At 41.3% G+C, this 18033-nt stretch overlaps 3 protein-coding genes across 4 annotated transcripts; all 3 read right to left on the reverse strand.

Moving 5' to 3' along the window:
- Positions 1–10: 10 nt before the first annotated feature.
- mief1 (mitochondrial elongation factor 1) lies at positions 11–4803 on the reverse strand. 2 transcript variants are annotated; one of them, XM_061699986.1, is made up of 6 exons: positions 4254–4803; positions 3909–4062; positions 3652–3832; positions 3527–3562; positions 3062–3333; positions 11–2976 (listed from the first exon to the last, which is right to left on the reverse strand). In XM_061699986.1, the coding sequence occupies exons 1-6, from the start codon at positions 4454–4456 to the stop codon at positions 2140–2142; spliced, it is 1683 nt and encodes a 560-aa protein (XP_061555970.1). In that variant the 5' UTR covers positions 4457–4803; the 3' UTR covers positions 11–2139. The 2 variants fall into 2 exon arrangements, with proteins under 2 accessions (XP_061555970.1, XP_061555971.1); XM_061699987.1 differs by lacking the exon at positions 3527–3562.
- Positions 4804–4856: 53 nt separating this feature from the next.
- Positions 4857–6283, reverse strand: LOC133414555 (mitochondrial ribosome and complex I assembly factor AltMIEF1-like). Its single transcript, XM_061699989.1, has 2 exons — positions 6201–6283; positions 4857–5106 (listed from the first exon to the last, which is right to left on the reverse strand). The coding sequence occupies exon 2, from the start codon at positions 5067–5069 to the stop codon at positions 4857–4859; it is 213 nt and encodes a 70-aa protein (XP_061555973.1). The 5' UTR covers positions 5070–5106; positions 6201–6283.
- Positions 6284–8885: 2602 nt separating this feature from the next.
- On the reverse strand, positions 8886–17314 carry si:ch211-256m1.8 (uncharacterized). The gene is made up of 5 exons (XM_061700936.1): positions 17272–17314; positions 14470–14929; positions 13996–14394; positions 12930–13013; positions 8886–12329 (listed from the first exon to the last, which is right to left on the reverse strand). The coding sequence occupies exons 2-5, from the start codon at positions 14908–14910 to the stop codon at positions 9108–9110; spliced, it is 4146 nt and encodes a 1381-aa protein (XP_061556920.1). The 5' UTR covers positions 14911–14929; positions 17272–17314; the 3' UTR covers positions 8886–9107.
- Positions 17315–18033: the final 719 nt, after the last annotated feature.

An 18033-nucleotide genomic window follows, 5' to 3' on the forward strand; every position in this document is an offset into this window, starting at 1 on the left:
TGTTGCATTTATTTATATATTTCCAAAGTGATGCACTGCTCAGTTACAGAGCTGTACTAAAAATAAAACAAAGCTGGGGATAAAGCACAGCATGCAAGATCGCATATGGCTAATGTGAACCCCACAAGGTAGAGGTAGAAATCTACTTTAGGTTTTGATTTTCAGAAACAGAACAAACATGGCACAGTCTCTCCCCCTCACAGTAGACATTTTTAACAAACTAAGTTGTGAAGGAAGACTTAACATGCACACAAAGACCTATTAAGATTGTCAGTAAATCCAACACAAAGCACTAAATAATACACACAGGTACTTGAGTCATTTCCAGTAATCACTTTGGTTACAAATGTACAATACAAAAATATGTACCTGCTTTTCCATGATTTCATATATTTTGAACTGAATGCGTAAAGGAACTGAATCCCTCGATAAAAGTGCTCTTCACATCACCGGTTCTTCAGCCTAAGGCTACATGTGACAGCAAAAATCAGTATCATGCACTTGTTTTTCAGCCAAATATTTGAACTTGGTTTTCTGGTGGCTGCTGTTACTCAGCACCTGTGACCTCGGATAAACTTGCACTGTAAGTTAATTAGGGTCAAACTAATGCACCATGGATGAGCAAGTGAGGTGTGGCAAGAAGTACCATACATTTACACTTGTGTTAGGAACAAATAAATGTCCATTTCTGTAGGACAACAGCTGAAAAGTTTGCTTTTAGCCAAAAGAAATGACATACAACACACTTAAGACAGCATGTGTGTGTATAACCTACAGCCATGGGAAAAATTATTAGGCCACTCTTGTTTCTTTAGTTTCGTGTTAATTTCTAATGCCTGCTACCACTAGCGCTGCATTTGTTTGGACAAATATTACAATAATAAATTGCTCATAAGAGTTGAAGAGCTGATATTTAGCTATTTTCCATGGTTTTATTGATAACCAAAAATCACTGGGAATACAACTAAGCTCAAGCATGTCAAATAGGACAAAGTGTTATGGAATCAGCTGCATTTTGTCATATTGATTGTATTATTCAGGTAATATACCATTAGTGGTACCAGGCATTAAAATGAACAAGAGATTGAAGAAACAAGGGTGGTCTAATGCTTTTTCCCCCCTCTCCATGACTGTTACTCAAAATGATGGCTACCACTTAATGTGTCAGATCTGTTTCACATCAACAAGCAAAAACCAGGTAATACACGCACTTCTTAAACAAACTGTGACTGTCCTCACATGGACAACATCAGTCCCGAAGTTATGCAACACCCCAGTAAGCTATTAAAAAAATATATGCACCAATCAGCTGCTGTAGAAAAAGCGGAGAAGAAATGTTCTGTTCATAAGAGTGAAACAAAGAGCAGCTCCGTACACACACAGGCAGTCACAAGGGAATAATTTCTGCTCTTGACAAAGTAGTTGAGTGATGTAAAACGATGCGCTGCTGTGTTTTATTCTGACTTAATGAGAACGTGGCCAATCAGTGGTTAAGGGCTGACATTTTAGGATGCATATTGCAATCACCTGACACTCACTGGTTGGAAACATGTTATAATTAGTCTTCTAAGAGGCCACCATATTAATAAAGTATTCTTTCAAATGCTTTTGTCCACATTTAAATATGACAAAATTAAAACTAAATTTTCTCTAACTGAGGAACCTTGAGTCTTTTTGGTGAATCAGTTTATTTATCAGCTTTTGTGTTGACATAATATCAACATTACATTCTATGTTTCGACACAGCGTCACAGATCCTCAATCATAAAATGCATGAGACTTGTCAGACAACCTAAAACTGTCCAATCAGTTTAAAAGTGCTACAATCTGATGCAGAGTAACATATCGTATATTACAATTAAAGTTTTACCTTTTCAAGATGATGCATGAAACATACACCAACTTCATTAATACAATGGCAACAGTACAAGACACCATCACGTTTGGGCTTGACATAGACATCTGAGATTAAAACTATACATGGAACACAAGAGTCAATCGAGCTCAAGACCAAGTGAATGCCACTGGACAAAATTCTCAGATGTTGGTATCAGGTGTTTTATTTCTCCTGAAAATGATGCCTGCAGGTCAACATTGCCTGAAGAGCTACTGAGTGCGTGCCACATATGTACCAATTATTTAGGAGGGATGCGGAAGCTGTGTTGCCGCAGTCATCAGAAGAGATTCAGGTTCCGAAAGCGCACAGTAGAGTGTGTAGCCCAGCTCATCCACTTCCTGCTCAGTCAGTTCACAGAATAAGTTAACTTTTGGGTTAAGGGCGCAGGGCAGTTGCCCCTCCTCCAGGTATCCCACTAACGCCTTTAGCAGCTGTAGGAAGTTGTCCGCCAGTGCCTCGTGGGTCCAGTCACGTTTTTCGCTTAGCAGCAAGATGGTGTTGGTGAGCTGGCTGGCATTAAGCCGGTTGAGGGCAGGATTGAGTTTGCACACAGCCTTGGCCACCTTGAGGCAAGCGCATCGATAGCCTCCATCTTCTTGATCCAAGGCCCTAAGTCGTGCAGTTTCAGCCACTCGGAAGCTCTGCCTCCACAGGTTTTCGTGGCGCTCTGCGGCAAGCCGATGCGGTTTGGCTATAAGAGATGTCCCATCCTCCATCACAAGTAATGGCAAAAAGTCCACATAAAGCTTTCGGTCCGTCTCGTACTGCACCTCCAGGGTCAGTGTTTCTGAGGGGACCACAGGACGAATCACATAGTCCAGCACGCTGCCAATAGCAGGCCAGTTAATAGAACCAACCAGCTTGTCAAACACTTCCAGGACTGATTTAGGGGAGAGGTAACCCCCCACCATGCAGCGGTCCCAGTAGCTGCTGTTCCGTGGGAAATATTCTAAGTTCTCTCTGCGGACCAGCCAGAAACCTGGAACGTTCATGATTGTGTCCTCCCCTGGAATGGATGACCACAGGTTCTTCTCCAGAATGAGAGGCACCATCAGCTGGGCGTGGTCAGCCATCACCACCTTGGTGATGGACGAGTTGCGTTTGAATCAAAGAGTGGGTCGGACTAATGCAAAGCAAGGACAGAAAAGATGCGTTACGTCTCACCTGCAAGTCATCGTAGAGGCTGCCGCTCAGGTACATCTCTCGGAGCGGCATGTCGGGAAGTTTGGCGTGCAGGAACACTCTGAGCTCGGCGCAGATGTCCAGCGCTGCCCTCCGGGCCACAGCCTGCTCCTCGGAGGGAATGTCCACATTGTTTTGGTAGAAATCCCACAGACGCTCCTGCAGGGAGAGGCGCATCCGAGCACGGAGCAGGTCGGACTGAGTCGGGCCACTCCCTTTCACTGCAGCTCGACCCACTGCCCTCCGCAGATAGTCTGGGGAGCAATAGAGAGGGCAGGATTAAAAGATCAAAAGAATAGGGGGTGAAAGGTCATTTCAATGGAACTGTAGTACAAATTACAAGAGGAGTAGCCATCTTCTACAATGTAACACATCCAAAACAAAGTTATCTCTTCAGACATTCTAATCTAACTCCTCTATGCGGCCGACTGTAGCAGAAACACCCACTGTGAACAAATGGCAAGAATCCTCCAAATTGGATGTCTGTTTCCAAATACAGAAATAGAAGCAACAAAATGGTTTAACAAATTAGTCATTTGAAGCAACTACATACTAAGTTTTTTTGTACACACCTGGTTCAAATGAATTTGAAGCAGTGGGCAGGGACTGGAGTGACCTGCTAACGGTGGCCTTCATGTCGTGGTTCAGTAATCGAGGTGACGAACCCACCCAGGCGGGCTCTTCCCAGCTTTGTTTTCCTTTCTGCTCCATCTTGGTGGGGCTGGTTGGAGCACTGATGGCACGGTCATACATCTGAACGACAAAGACAGTTATTGTTGACGAATGTGGCAGTGAGAAAAATAAAGAAATAGAATCGCATCTTGCATACTCTTTTGACAGCAAGCGTTGCAATGCCAAGCATGGCTGCTCCGCCGACACCCAAAACAAGCTTAGCATTGGAAAGCATGAAATCGATGGCCGTGCCGATGCCATTGTCATCTTTCTTCCCTTTACGGTCTCCATTCACTCCGGCCATCCTGGAGCTAAAAGAAGGAATACACAAAGATTTTTCCAACAAATTAATTTACTTTTCTATAAATGAATATGCACCAATGAACATCTAGTAAAGCCAAATTTCAGATTAAGAAAAAGATTCTCTAATAATAACAACTTATGTCCCCTTACCATTCATAATTTTGTCTATCCATAATCCTAATTTATTTGTCTTGCTCACCTGTAGTGGGTGCTTCTGTTTCCAGAACTGCAGACAACAATACCACAGAACTCAACAGTATCACCACATTTAACATTATGAAACGTAGCAATAGAAGTTAAATGATGATGATAGTAGACCAAAATCCATCCATCCTGATAGGGCCACGGGTGAGCTGGAGTCTGACCCAGCTGACCCACACAAGTACAGGAACATGCAAACATGCAGAAAGGCCAACGCAGCGATCCAAACCCCAAACTGTGAGGCCTTTGGGATAACCACTAACTCACCGTGCTGCCTAGCAAGCCCCAACTTACTATTGCCAATTAAGATACAACTATTACTAATATTGTTGCATGTAGTGTTATATTATATAATTCTCCCCCATTACTCTAAACTCAGTTTGTGTCAGTCCAACTAGCAGACATCAATCCCACACGCTGTCCAAACACGTTTAAGACCAGACTTTTTTTTGCCTCGGTAATTAAAGTGCTTAGGCATCTTTAGTCTTTTTAATATGAAAGGAGGAACTGGCTCTAGATTAATAATACATTTTATAGATAAAGTATTAGAAAACCCACCTGGGAGAAATATGTCAAGATGACCCCTCTCCCCCAAAATCCCCTACATAAGCCCACCCAATCGGCTACTGAGGAAGAACTGGCCCCTCTTCAGCGCCTCCTCCTTGTCTTCAGGTGTCGTCAGGGTTTGGCAGCGCCGAAACTCACGAGCCACAGCGCGGCGATAGTAGTTGCGGTCAGTGTACTGAAGGTGACGCCCTGCACGGAGCAGCGCCCGGTACAGCTGCAGCACAGCACTGCTAGACCAGCCGCCCATGAGGGACCACACTTGGATAGGGGGGACACCCTGGTACCTGGACAAAGTGAAAAAGGAGCATCATGGAGTGATCAAGGTAGAAAATCAGATTTAATAAGATGACAACTGGTGCAGGAGAAATTAGTCACACAATATTGTGCAAGTGTAAGGCCACCACTAAGTCAAAAGCCTTAGGTCACAATTAGCTTTCTTTTGACTCTTTCCCACAGCAGTCAATATGACTATGAAAACATTAATCGGAAAAGGTCCACAAGACATTGTACAGGAATGGTGCATGAAGGAACAACTGTTACATTTCAACAACCAATTCTATTCTGATCCATTTTGGTGATGATTTGGATATGGGTACATTTCCCTCCCCCCTCCCCTCAATGTGAGTCAATATGGTACCAATGGAATCATCAAACCCACAGAATCATATTGGCACCTTGTCTGGTCGTCATCTTTCATTGACCAGGAAGTACTCTAACTAACTAAGAAACAAACAAACGGACAAATAAACCATATGGATTGCTCCATGGATAGTTTTCACTTTTATGAATAGTTTAGCTTTGGTGGAGTTCTGTGCTCAATTTAATGATCATACTAGGTCACTCTCTCATTTCTAAAGCAACAAATATAATGGTGGCCTAACACTTTACACAGGGTTTAAGAGAGACCGAGATTCAGAAACATCTATCAACAGTACTACAACTTTGCACTCAACATTTTTGCACAGCACATCCTGAACAAAATATTTCAATATATTGTAATATTCAAATGCCACATAACCAAGATATCAACGAGATGGCTGACACACGCTGCAAATATCAAGACAGGTCTCCAGTCCCCAGAGGCTGAAGCTAACGTTAGCAAATACACATACCCAGCAACAATGTGAGTGCCTATCTGAGTTCCAATGTTAAGTGGTGAAACGATCATAACTGTGGCCAGATAAATGGAAGTTGCAAAGGTTAATTTCAAAAGAGAAAATGGCTGACTGGAAGGAAAGTCACTCTTCTGACTTGCTCGTTAGCGTATCACACCCACTGACGTCGGCCAAGCGCTGACCTACACGTAAATCACGCACGAGACACGGCGAGTGATAAAATGTCAAATTAACCACACGTCAAACAAAAAACAAGCACTTACGTGTTAAAATTAGACTGGTGATTTTCAAAAAGCTCAACAGTCCTCCCCAGTGCCGGGGGTCAAGCTACTACTGTCACAACCGGAAACAAATAGACGACTCGCATTCTGCTTCCGGGTAAAACTTTTTCCGTGAGATTGACAGGGCGCGCTGAAAATGATACATTTAGTCATTTTGCGGGGAATCCTCAATTTATGAATATTAATTGAAGTGAGGCGTGGATTGTTCTCTTCAAATTTAAAAGAACATCAGAAAGTTACACTTAAAACTATTACACAATATCTAACTAACTAACATGTATATTTCAACGTTTCTCGATATTGATGACAAATGTTCATTTTTATAAAACTGGACCTGAAAGTGTGACTCATTTATGATTATTTTTTTCTGCCACATTGGCTGCTGCATTCATGAAATATAAGATTACGCTTAATGGGGAAAAAATATGATTACTCCTTTGAGTCAAAAGATAAAAACTGTATACGATTGTGAATTAACAAGGCAAACTTGACTCCAAGTCCCGACGTCACGAATTAGGCCACGCCCCTTAAAGGGACACAGCCAACACACATACTGCAGTATGTACAGTAGTGACACAAAAAATTGTTTCCCCCTTACATTCTCTTTTAGTATGTTTTATTAGGGCTTCATAAAATACTTATACAGTGGTATTTTTCTTTATAAAACAGAACCAAAAAAATGGTATTTTGGGGGAAACACTGGAAAGGATTTATTGCATTTCAATTAATTTCAATGGGGAAATCAATTTCATATAAGAGTAAATTGAGTTACAAGCTTGGTCAATGAACATATTAGTGAAGGTAACATATTTTACATTAGAAAAATCTTATAGTACAACACCAAACAAAAATTCTGTTTGCCAGAATGGGGAACCCCTTGTCAGCAGTCAGTCAAAAAAATGTACCCCAGTTCAAGTATTTCCTCTTGCTCCTCCAAAGTCATGTCCTTTGTAGCTTCAGTTGTGCTACAGCAGTGGTTTTGTCAAACCTATTACATCAATTACCACCTAGAAATTACTTAGCTGTCGGTACCAACATGACCAACATTACAATACAGTAGCATAGTAGGTCTACGTTTTCATCAAAAAAACAAGACAGTAGTTTTATTACTAAAAGGTACTGCCTATTATTATTACTGTAAGCCGCTGTAATAATTTGTACATTTTAAACATTAACACTGCACTCAGATATACGAAACAAAAAATCTTAATGATTAAATTAAAATGTATTGCATGTAAAATTAAAGAAATTTGTACTCTCTTTTTAAACGAACAGTTCTATTTGATTAGATTAAATGCAAATGTATTGAAGTTAAAAGTTAAATACCATTGCACTGTACTTAGGCAGTGATTCTTTTAGGTACCACTCAAGGGAGCCTGTGTACTACTAACGGTCTCCATACTACACTTTTGAGTGTCACTGAGCTACACTATATGGATTCCTAACTCAGTCCAGGGCTTCTGCTCAAGAGTTTGCAGGTGTTTTCCTATTGTCTGGCACAGCGCAGCAATGTGGACACCTTGCCATTTCTCGGAGTGCATGGACATGTTAAGCTCGGTTCATTTCCAGATCATCTCTCATGACGTGCAGCGGCACAGTGGTTGGGAATGGTTGGGAATCTGAACTAGAAGCAAGCAGCAAGCTAGCATGTCTACGTTTATTTCTTAAAGTGTACTGTAGTTTTGACTGAGACTCGTTAGTCAATCACAGAACAGTACCATATCATGTCAATTTATTTGGACTGTTGACCCTGACGATGAGATAAGAATAGTATTTGTGCAGTCACAATAATTTCAGGAGACCACCAAAAAAATCTAAGCACTTACCAAGCGTCCAATTAGATTGCGGTGGTTTCATTGTTTTTTCCTCACGCCTCCATTTGGCTTTGAGTTGCTGTGATGTATTAAACTAAATAAATGCCATTCTTGATTTCAGCAAGGTGACACCCATCATGCACGCCCAATTTCTGAGGGAATTATTTGTAGTTTATTTCTTGAGTCGAAGAATTCCATCCATTTAATGATTTAAAATAACAGTGGGGAGTATGTGTGTAGGTGTATGTGGTATATAAACTGGCATAACAACATACAATTCACAAAATGTCCTACTTACAAGAAAGACAACTTTACATTCTTTAAAGTCTTCATGAAAAAAACTGAAAATGTTTGTCTTTTAAGTTGCATTTACAAATATTTCCAAGATGGTGCTACTATGATCAGGGGGCCCTAGGAAGAGGTTTTTTTTGCTTGTTTGTTTTTTTGCCTTTGGTAGTAACCAGCACGTTTTTTTTGTGGAAAATATTTATTGTAGGAGCATACCTTTGCGATTAAAAATCTACTTACAGAGGTTTAAAAATGAGTGATAAACCAACGAAATTGCACAAAATAAGCAAAAACTTCAGTCCTTACACATGTATTATTTCTACGATGTATGCTGTGATTACATATTTTGGTCAACCTTGCAACATAGTTTGCATTACTGCAACTTTCGCTGGCACAATTCTTGTAAATTCATACAGAAGTTGAGAACAATCAATTGATGAAAACATCTAAATAACTGAAGACTTTAAAAATGAATGTATATCTTATTTTTGAAGAAACAAAGAGTAAAATGTTCTTGTTCCCATTGAAACAGAAAGATATTTAGAAATAAATATAACAAAAAAGCTGGACATTCAAATAATTTGCATCATTGAGGCACGATATGATTGACAGTTCATGCTGTGTATATATCTTTAGTCAGAGGAGGGAAGTTGGTGTTCGAGAGGAGGATGCAGGGGATAGGCTTACATGGAAAAGGATGACGCGCTGTGGCGACCCCTAAAGGGACAAGCCGAAAGGAAAAGAAGATATATAATTCGTCAGATATCCATTGCCAGAGTATTGATGATCATGGCATATACTTATTTCCTTTTAGTCTCGGAATAATCTGTATGTCTCTTACATCATTATGCTGAAGAAGCCAACACAAGTATCGCTCCGTCCCCATCCCCCACCCGCTGGTAAGAAGTGGTTTCACCTCGCGCATGTCAGCGTACCACTTATAGGGCTGCTGTGGAACTGCATGGTGTCTGAGAGCCTCCTGTACCATGGAAGGGGTGGAATGACGTTCACCAAGACCCACAGTCTCTCCCAAGCCCAGCAGAAGGTCTGCAGCCTTGGCTTTGCACTGCCCACTGCCCTCCACATAGGCCTGGTAGAAGGGAACTGCCAGATGGTCCATCTCAGTCAGCCAAACAACACCACCGTATTTTTCTATCAACACCCGCTCTCCTTTGCGTGTAAGCTTTCTGCCAAACTGGGGCTGACCATCTTGTACCCACTCCAAGCAATCAGCAGAAGGCATAATTGAAATGGCCTGGTCTAGAGAGACTCGTGGTAGTGTTTTTTCCCCATCCAATTTACTCAGCATCAACGTGACGTGTGTGAGGGTCCCAGCAATGCTGAGGATTAGATCTGAGTGTCTCTTCAGCATGGACTTGGTGAGATGACACAAATATCCCTCTGCTATTGAAATGGCACAGTCTATGTCACCCAACAGTTCACACTCCACATGGTAGAATTGGTTCAAGTGTGTGGCATCAGGATCTTCTCCTCTAAAACTGGGGGATATGTAGTAGGTCCCCTGCAGGTTATCCTGGAAACGGAGGAAATATTCAAGCACAAATTGCATAGAGTCTGCTAGGTAGATGTCTTGACCCAAAAGATTAACAGAAACCGGCTTTGAATCAGACCCCAGACCCATTGGGGAGGAGATGGTGTCTGTAGTGAGAGGCGTCAGAGCATAAGAGTACTGACAGGAATTGCTAAAATATTCCACTGTGCTGTGGAAAAGAGTGTTCTGTATCTGGAACAGGTTGCGATACCACTGGCTCGTGATAGCGAGTATGGAGTGGGACTGAGGGTCTTCCCATGATTTTGGAGGCTGGCACTGAGTGATTTTGGAGTACAGCATTTTGAGGTCATCTGGGTGAGCAGCTGGACCATCAAGTGAGGATACATATCCAGGGTATTTTAGGAATAATTCTGCTTGTGGTCGAGCCAGTTTAAGGCCTTCTGGAAAAGGTAGCACAGGGATCAGCTTGGCATGAGCATAGTTAATTTCAAAGCCCTCAAAGATAAGTGCAACACATTGAGCTTCCATTCCCTCTTCCAGCAGTTGGGCGACTTTATAAGTTGCCAAGATCAGAGCTTTGTAGTCATTATCCTTCAGTTTCAAGATGTCACTGGGCAGTGGTTTGCGTGGCACCACAACAGTTATTCCAGGAGTGTTTGGGTAGGGTGTTAGAAAGGCAACATGTTGACTGTCTTCCCATACTCTCCACTGTTGCTCCTCTCCTCGTACAATGCGACTGAATAGGTCATCATCAGAGCAAGTCCCCAAAAATTCAAAGCTAGAGGGTGCATTTGTGGTTGGTAATCCTTTCCTAATTTGGGCTTGAACCTTGTCCAGTGCTGCATCATCCCAACGTGGACCACTTTTAGAGGTACAGTATCCAGGGTTGTAAGAGTAAAATTCCTCTTGGCTGGCAAGATGGGGATGCCACTTTGGCCCTAAACCATGTAGGGGTAGCAGTCTGATTTGTGCTGGTTGATTGGCGTTGGGATAGAAAACCAAAGCACAACGTTGAACTCCCAGTTGTCCACATAGAATACTTGATACAGATTTCGCTTCTTGTAGCAGAGACACAAAATCAGGTTCAGCCAAATGGAAGATGCTTTGGGCCCCACTAAGAGTTTTTCTGCTCAAAATAGTTGACCCAGGGGTCCAAGGGTTGGGATTAAGGTATGCAATCAGGTCATCTTTTTCCCAGATCACATTAGAGACATTCTTTAGGGGTCGAAGCACCTCGACTCTTGATATTCCACCTATATTTGTGGCTACAAACATGACACCAGCATTTGTTTCAATAACAGCATCCCGTTTAGAATCAACTGCAATGACTCCTGCACATACGTCTTTTAGGTTTTCTGTGATCACCTCTCTACATGCCTGTCTGAGACTACAGCCTTTAAGATGGTAGAGGCTGGCGATTTTTTGTGCAACAGTGTGTCTTAGAAACACATCGCCATCTCCAGAGCAGCTAATTGCTAATGTGTTATCAGCATAAATTCCTGCTCCAACTACCGCTGTATCACCAACTCGCCCTTTCATTTTCCCCACTAACCCACCTGTTGATGATGCAGCAGCCAACCCATGCTGACAATCCAATGCCACAGCTCCAACTGTTTGAGGATGATTGTTTTTTGAAGGATTTACACCACTGAGCTTCAGAGCTAACTCTCTATGACGGAGATCAGTGTAGAAATAGTCAGGTTTGACAGGTTTTGCCTCTTCTTCCATCCCTTGCAGAAATTCCTCAGCACCGTCTCCCATAATGAGGGAATGGGAGCTTTTTTCCATGACACATCGAGCTGCTTTTATTGGATTCTTTACACTTTGCACACAGGCAACAGATCCAGACCTCATTTGATTGCCATCTACAATGGTGGCCTCCATTTCATTTTTGCCTTCTCTGTTGAATACTGAGCCTTTACCCGCATTGAAGAGAAAACAGTCTTCCAGAGCTTCTACTGATCTCTGAACTGCATCCAGACTTTGCCCACCACGTTGAAGCACTTGCGATCCAAGGGCTAAGGCTGTTTGCAGAGCAAACTCAATAACATTTATCACTTCTGTGTTCAGCATCATTCCTTCTCCAGCACCACCATGTATCACCAGAGTGTAGTCCGAACTCACATCTGCGGTTGTATCAGCTGTTGTTTTATTGTTGCCCTTGCTCGTTGGAAAGTGACTCATCTCACCATTCATGTTTTTCGTTTGGTTTTGTTTGAGGAGACACTCCAGAGCTCCCATTTGACATGCAATTGCATATCTGAGCGCTAAAATCATCACTAAGGTCAAGTTCATCTTCAGGTTTTCCTGAAGCTTGTCCAATACCAGAACAAAGCTACCTTTCCCATTAAGCATAACTCGAACCTTGTCCCTTTTTCCAAGGTAGGTTACAGCGAGCTGATCTTTGGCATAAACGTTTCCAACTCCACACTCCACTCCCTCCATCAGATCGGTACCAGTGAGGTACACAGAGGGACATCCAAAGAGGTCCATAAACTTTTTCAATGGATTGTCATTTGGTAAAGCTTGACGAAGGACAGCTAAATGGGGACCTACCCCATGTCCAGTTTTGGTGTTTTTTATGAGAGTCTTGTGTTCCAAATAGGCAACATGAAACAAATTTAGAAGGCCATTTGTGTATTGGATTGTGTTGTCTGGGCGAATGCTTGACGACAAGACACCTACTAACTTACGAGACTTCATGCTGACTGAGTAAGTGGGATCACAACGGCCATGTTTGTAGTGGCGCATATGGGTAGGAGTGACGAGCATGTGAGTGGCAGCAGATTCCCCAAGAGTCTGCATCAGGGAAAGTTGCAAAGAGAAGTTTATCCAAGCATCATACAGGCCTCTTTGGCTTCTGAGAGTTGAAAACACATCAGGATAAGAAGATATATCAAAAGTGAGTACTGGATTTTTGGATTTTAACTCAGGGCATATCTTGGTGCTATGCTTGCCATGCAAACTAGATGTCAGGGATGTTGGGTGTAAAGGATTAATGTTATCCACTGTGGCAGACCCTTTCACATTATCTGCATTAGTATAAACTAGGCTTAAATCAACTGTCTCGGACAATTGGTATACACGCTCAGTTACAAGGCCAGCCACCATCCCATCCACAGCGCAGTGCTCAAAAACCATCCCGGCTGTGCAGTCCTTGAACACCACCAGATTCACCACCTGTCAAAAAGAGATACCTTTAGTGTACTTTGTATTAGCTGCCCATTCAGTGTGAACTGTAATGATGTCTTCCACTTGAACAAGATGATAATGAAACCTTGGAATTTGGCAGGCTGTCATTTAAAGGTTAAATGTGGCATCAGGTGTGGGGTTCCCTTCCAAATGACTATGCAAACTGTAACAGCCTCACTTGTGAGTATCATTAACTTAAATTGAAAAATTGTACAATCAGATTAAATTTGTGTAAATCAGAATGGCCTTATATTGGAAACGGAGTGGACTTTATTTAAATCAAATTATTTGTACCAATGATTCTCAATCTTTTTACATCAAGTACCGCTTCAAAAAATGTTGCTCTTTAAATACCACAATAATGACCAACATTATACAGTCTAGTAGTAGGCCTGCATGTTCATCAAAATCTAGATTTTTTTTTCTTAAGCTACTGTATAATATGCATAGTTTTAACATTTACACTGCACTTAAATATTGGAAAGTAAAAAGCGACTTGATGAGTCCATTAAAATGTATTGCACATCAAAGTTAAATAAGAATATTACTTCAATAATTGTTGGAAAACAAAAGCGTAGTTCTAAAGGATTAAATGCACATGTATTGTGCTTAAAAGTTAAATACAACTAAATTGTACTTAACGCATGTACTGTACTGGAGAAAAAAAATTAAGCCACTGTAATGTTATGCACAGTTTGAACATTTAATTCATTGATTTAATTTATTCTTTCATATACCCCTAGAGAGAGTCTGTGGATGTTAAATTTTGAATATTCATTTTTGCCTTTTCTGTTAAATTCTGAGCTTTCTGATTTTTTGATTGCACTATATCAACTTTCAAGTCATTTGTTGTGCTCATTTTTTAACAGGAAATTGTTTTTCGTCATTTCAAACAAACTTGAATTGAAGCCTGATAACCATTGCAATGAGTGTTAACTTAATTAGAAAAGGATTACGTAAGCAGTCCTACCTTGTCATAGTATCTTAGACAGGGACCAGCTCCTCCTCCCAGCCTTACTGCGTTGAGGATGTCAGCCAATTCAGAAGGTGCGTTGCAGTCCTCGAGACTTAATGACAGCACAGCGCTCTCCATTATCTGCAGTGATGCTGCAGCAGCTCCTCCTTTCTCCATGATCTCTTCCCTGATGATAGCCCAGGACTTGCGCTCCAAAGCAGAGAGGCTACAAATGGCCAAGGGGTCATTCTGCCTTCCTGTGGTGAGCTGGTCCGCCATTTTAGCCAGTTGGTTGTAAATGTCAGTGAAGGATCGAGCAGATAATGGCTCACTAGTGCTGGAACGCTGCAGTATGTCAACCGGGAACACTCCTCCAACACAAGTGATAATGGCGTGAATGCTTTCTGGGTATACCTATGGAGGGAAATATACATGATGATAAGATACAAAAAATGTACAGTTGTGACATATTTAGATTTTTTTTCATACCTTGATTTCATCTTGACTCTTGCCAGGAATTCGAGTGGCAGCAAAAACCTCAGATTGCTGCGTTTGTTCCATGGGAACGTCACCCTCCAGCATCTTTGGCTCGCTGTACAACTTTGCTGCTGCCCAAAGCAGAGCAGCTGCTCTCTTTAACTGGTTGCATCCCTTCGCTTTGGATGGTAGAAGAACAACTGGCAGGGCAGTGGCAGTTGACAGCGGGTCTGCACAGGATAACAGACTTTTTTTGAATTGCTCCGTCACCCAATTCTCTTGACCGGCAACTCTGGATGCTAATTTTTGCTGGGCCTCTTCAAGAAGTGGTCTCTGCTTCTCCAGCGTGCTTTTGAAGTCAGCATAAAGATCAGGACTTAAAGTGAGCTGGAGAACGCGGCAAACTTCCTGCAAGGTCACATCCATCTCTGGAACAGGGTAGTCAAGAGCCATCCTGTTGAAATTTAGGAAGCTGGGAGAGGAAGAGGACTTTTTATTTGTGACACAGTACATTAAATGTGTAATACAGTCATCAAATATCATTTTAAGAAAGATTCATGTGAGCATGAAAAAGTTTGTAATGTTTAGAAGCTGTTTTGACCCATGGGCTAGGCATGCAGTGTTTCCCAACATGTATTGAGCCAAGGCACCCATTTTACATTGGAAAACCTCACAGCACACCACCAAACAAAACTTTACTTATGAACTTTCTTACTCAGTGTGCACTCTGGCCTTGTTTAATTGAGCACAAAGCTGATAAAGGCTACTCACAGGCACATGACATTTTCTGTTGTGGGAATGGCAACAGTTTTATTGTACCTTCTGCCATCTAGCGGAAGAGCATTTAGTTGTTCTGCCTATCATTTAACATCACTGGCATACTTTAGATAGATGATCAAAAATGTATTTGTAATATAATGAAAACGAATCAGGCAAATTAAGTTAAATTGTCTAATCCGCACTAATCCACCAGAGCACCCTATTTGACTTCTTGTTAAACCTCCACAAATGTGTAATATGAGGTCATTTTCATTGACATACTTCCCACCACAATTAACGTTTTATTTCAAATATCCTGAAGGGGCATCCATTTTCCTCCAATCTGTGTGTAGTGATATTCAAGCTACCAGCTCATTTAACCATCATCAGGTCTATTGTAAGCAAGTCAGTTTTCATCAGGTTTGCATTTACTGTAGCTCTTAAGAATCACCATGCCTACATAGGCTGGGAACAGAGCCGCATTAATTGCAATGTGCAACATTACCTTAGATGTGCTGCTTCTAGTCTGTCCTTGCGATACTGTCACAAGATGTCCTATTAAAGGCTTTAGTTAATCTGTATCATATACATTTTATTTCATTCTTCCTTTGGTTGAGGGAGGGGAGATTCTAATAGAGTACACCCCGACACCCATGTAGATTGTTGGATTGTTGCTGCTGTTTATTAATCAAATTTCTCCTGATTAGACCAAATAATTCACACAATGCAGGCTTGATGGGTTTCTTGGAACATGTGGACAGCATTAATACTTGTCTTGTGACTCCAATAGCTTAATAACTAGATCAGCAGAAGCAGCTGCGACCTACTCCCATAGTCCAAAAACATCAACTGAGTCTGTCAGGTTAAGTAAAGACTGAATTGCCCATAGGTGTTAATGGTCATCTGTCCATATGTGTCGGTAGGTGAGCAGTCTAGGCTGTACCCCAACTCTCACCCAAGAGTGGGATGACCTCTGAGAGAATAGTCACTTTCAATACCTCATTTCATCCAAGGTTAATAATCTAAGATCCAAGAACACCAAACAAATTATTTCTCCCATTTCTCATCTTTCCTTCTTACTACGGCCTAAAAATACCAGAAAGTCCTACTTCATCTCGTAAGCATGAAAGCTACATTGTGTCCAAAACCTCCTTTCAAGACGTTAAAGTGTTTAACTCGATCTCATTAACAGAGATGGCGTGAGGCATAAGGAAACTAAGCGGCTGCTTGAAGCCCCCCATAAAGCATAAGGGGGGGAAAAAACAGGGGAAAAAAACCCATTACAAATATAAATATTGTCAGGGATGTGGAGAAAAGGGGGCAAATCAAATTCTGCTTCGGGCCCCATAAAGGCTTGGGCTGGCACTGCTCATAACCGTGGAAGTACGTATTGCATCAAGGATTTGCTCAAATATAGTGTCATGTACTTGACATTTGGTTTACAAGCATATCTTTCAAAATATTATTTTAGTTTATTTGTTGAGAATCAGTATTTAGGGAGAGAGACTGGCATTTAGGAATGGCAAGAAACGTACTTTTTTTGGGTACAGATTTACACCAACCATACATATAGCTTTTTAATTAATCAGAAATGATACTAGTGTATTTTGGAAAGGTGTTTTTTTGATGGAGAAATTGGAGGGAGCTGATTCAAGAGGCTGCATGATACTAATTATGTTGGCAGTCCATTTGCTACTTACTGTGATTGTCATTTTAATCTTTGAGTTCTTACTTTTGCACCATTGTAATTGTACACGAGTGTTTACAGGAAATTGTATTTTACTTAAAAATACATAATTCAACTCTTTGTCCAAGTTCTGATTTAGTGTTCATTATCTTCAAAACTTCGGACAGCATTTTAGAAACTATATTACTGACAAAAAATATTTTAGAAGGCAATCACACTGGCCGAGGACACATTATTTAGCTTTTTTATTTAAAAAAATGTATTACATTTATTGAAGTTAGGTATTTTCTTTACATTACAATTATAGTGCAAATGAAAAAGACTCGTCAAGGTATGGAATAATGAACCAAACATGAAGCTCTGCTCACCTCAATGTTGAAATTTGTCCCAGGTCAGGCCAGTCAGAATGATAGAAGAACAGTCAACAGGAGCAAACTTGAGTTTCTCTCTAATGGAAACGCAGTGACTCTTATTAAGCAATTTAAATTCTTGTGACCCCCCCCCCCCCGGCTCCCTGGCCCTAACTCCTTTTCCCTTTTTTTCCTCCTTAATTCCTTGTTCCCTCTTTTTCCCCACTTTACGAGTTCAAGTAAATATATAATAATACACAGTATACATGTTAATTACGCACAGTGTGCATCTCATCTTGAATTTACTGCTGGATTCAATCTATACTGCTGGATTCAATATATCAGAGACCTGCAAAAACAGTCGAGCTTAAAACTGATGGGGATTTGTTACTGAACTCTGCGGGAAACATTAAAGGACAATCTCTGCTAAGATGGCTGGGATTTGTTTTTTCAAAGTCACTAAAGTCTTTTTTTCTGTTTTTTTCTGGGAATACATTTTGGTGTAATAGTTTTGATCCATTTATCTATTTGGTAACTGGAACATGTGGTTAGTATGTCTGCCTCACAGTTGAGGTTATGAGTTTGAATGAGCCATTATCTGCTCGATCCTTCACGGACATTTACAACCAACTGGCTAAAATGGCGGACCAGCTCACCACAGGAAGGCAGAATGACCCCTTGGCCATTTGTAGCCTCTCTGCTTTGGAGCGCAAGTCCTGGGCTATCATCAGGGAAGAGATCATGGAGAAAGGAGGAGCTGCTGCAGCATCACTGCAGATA

Source organism: Phycodurus eques, chromosome 16 (assembly GCF_024500275.1).
Source record: "Phycodurus eques isolate BA_2022a chromosome 16, UOR_Pequ_1.1, whole genome shotgun sequence".
Taxonomy (NCBI): domain Eukaryota; kingdom Metazoa; phylum Chordata; class Actinopteri; order Syngnathiformes; family Syngnathidae; genus Phycodurus; species Phycodurus eques.

Coding starts and splice junctions, on each gene's coding strand:
- LOC133414555 (XM_061699989.1), bottom strand. CDS start 5,069: ATGGGCGGCTGGTCTAGCAGTGCTGTGCTGCAGCTGTACCGGGCGCTG.
- si:ch211-256m1.8 (XM_061700936.1), bottom strand. CDS start 14,910: ATGGCTCTTGACTACCCTGTTCCAGAGATGGATGTGACCTTGCAGGAA. Junction 13,014..13,995: donor GTCTAAGATACTATGACAAG/GTAGGACTGCTT, acceptor TCTTTTTGACAG/GTGGTGAATCTGGTGGTGTT. Junction 12,330..12,929: donor ATGGGATGGTGGCTGGCCTT/GTAACTGAGCGT, acceptor CCATTGAAAAAG/TTTATGGACCTCTTTGGATG.
- mief1 (XM_061699986.1), bottom strand. CDS start 4,456: ATGTTTGCATGTTCCTGTACTTGTGTGGGTCAGCTGGGTCAGACTCCA. Junction 4,063..4,253: donor AACAGAAGCACCCACTACAG/GTGAGCAAGACA, acceptor TCCTTCTTTTAG/CTCCAGGATGGCCGGAGTGA. Junction 2,977..3,061: donor GCCTCTACGATGACTTGCAG/GTGAGACGTAAC, acceptor TCCATCACCAAG/GTGGTGATGGCTGACCACGC.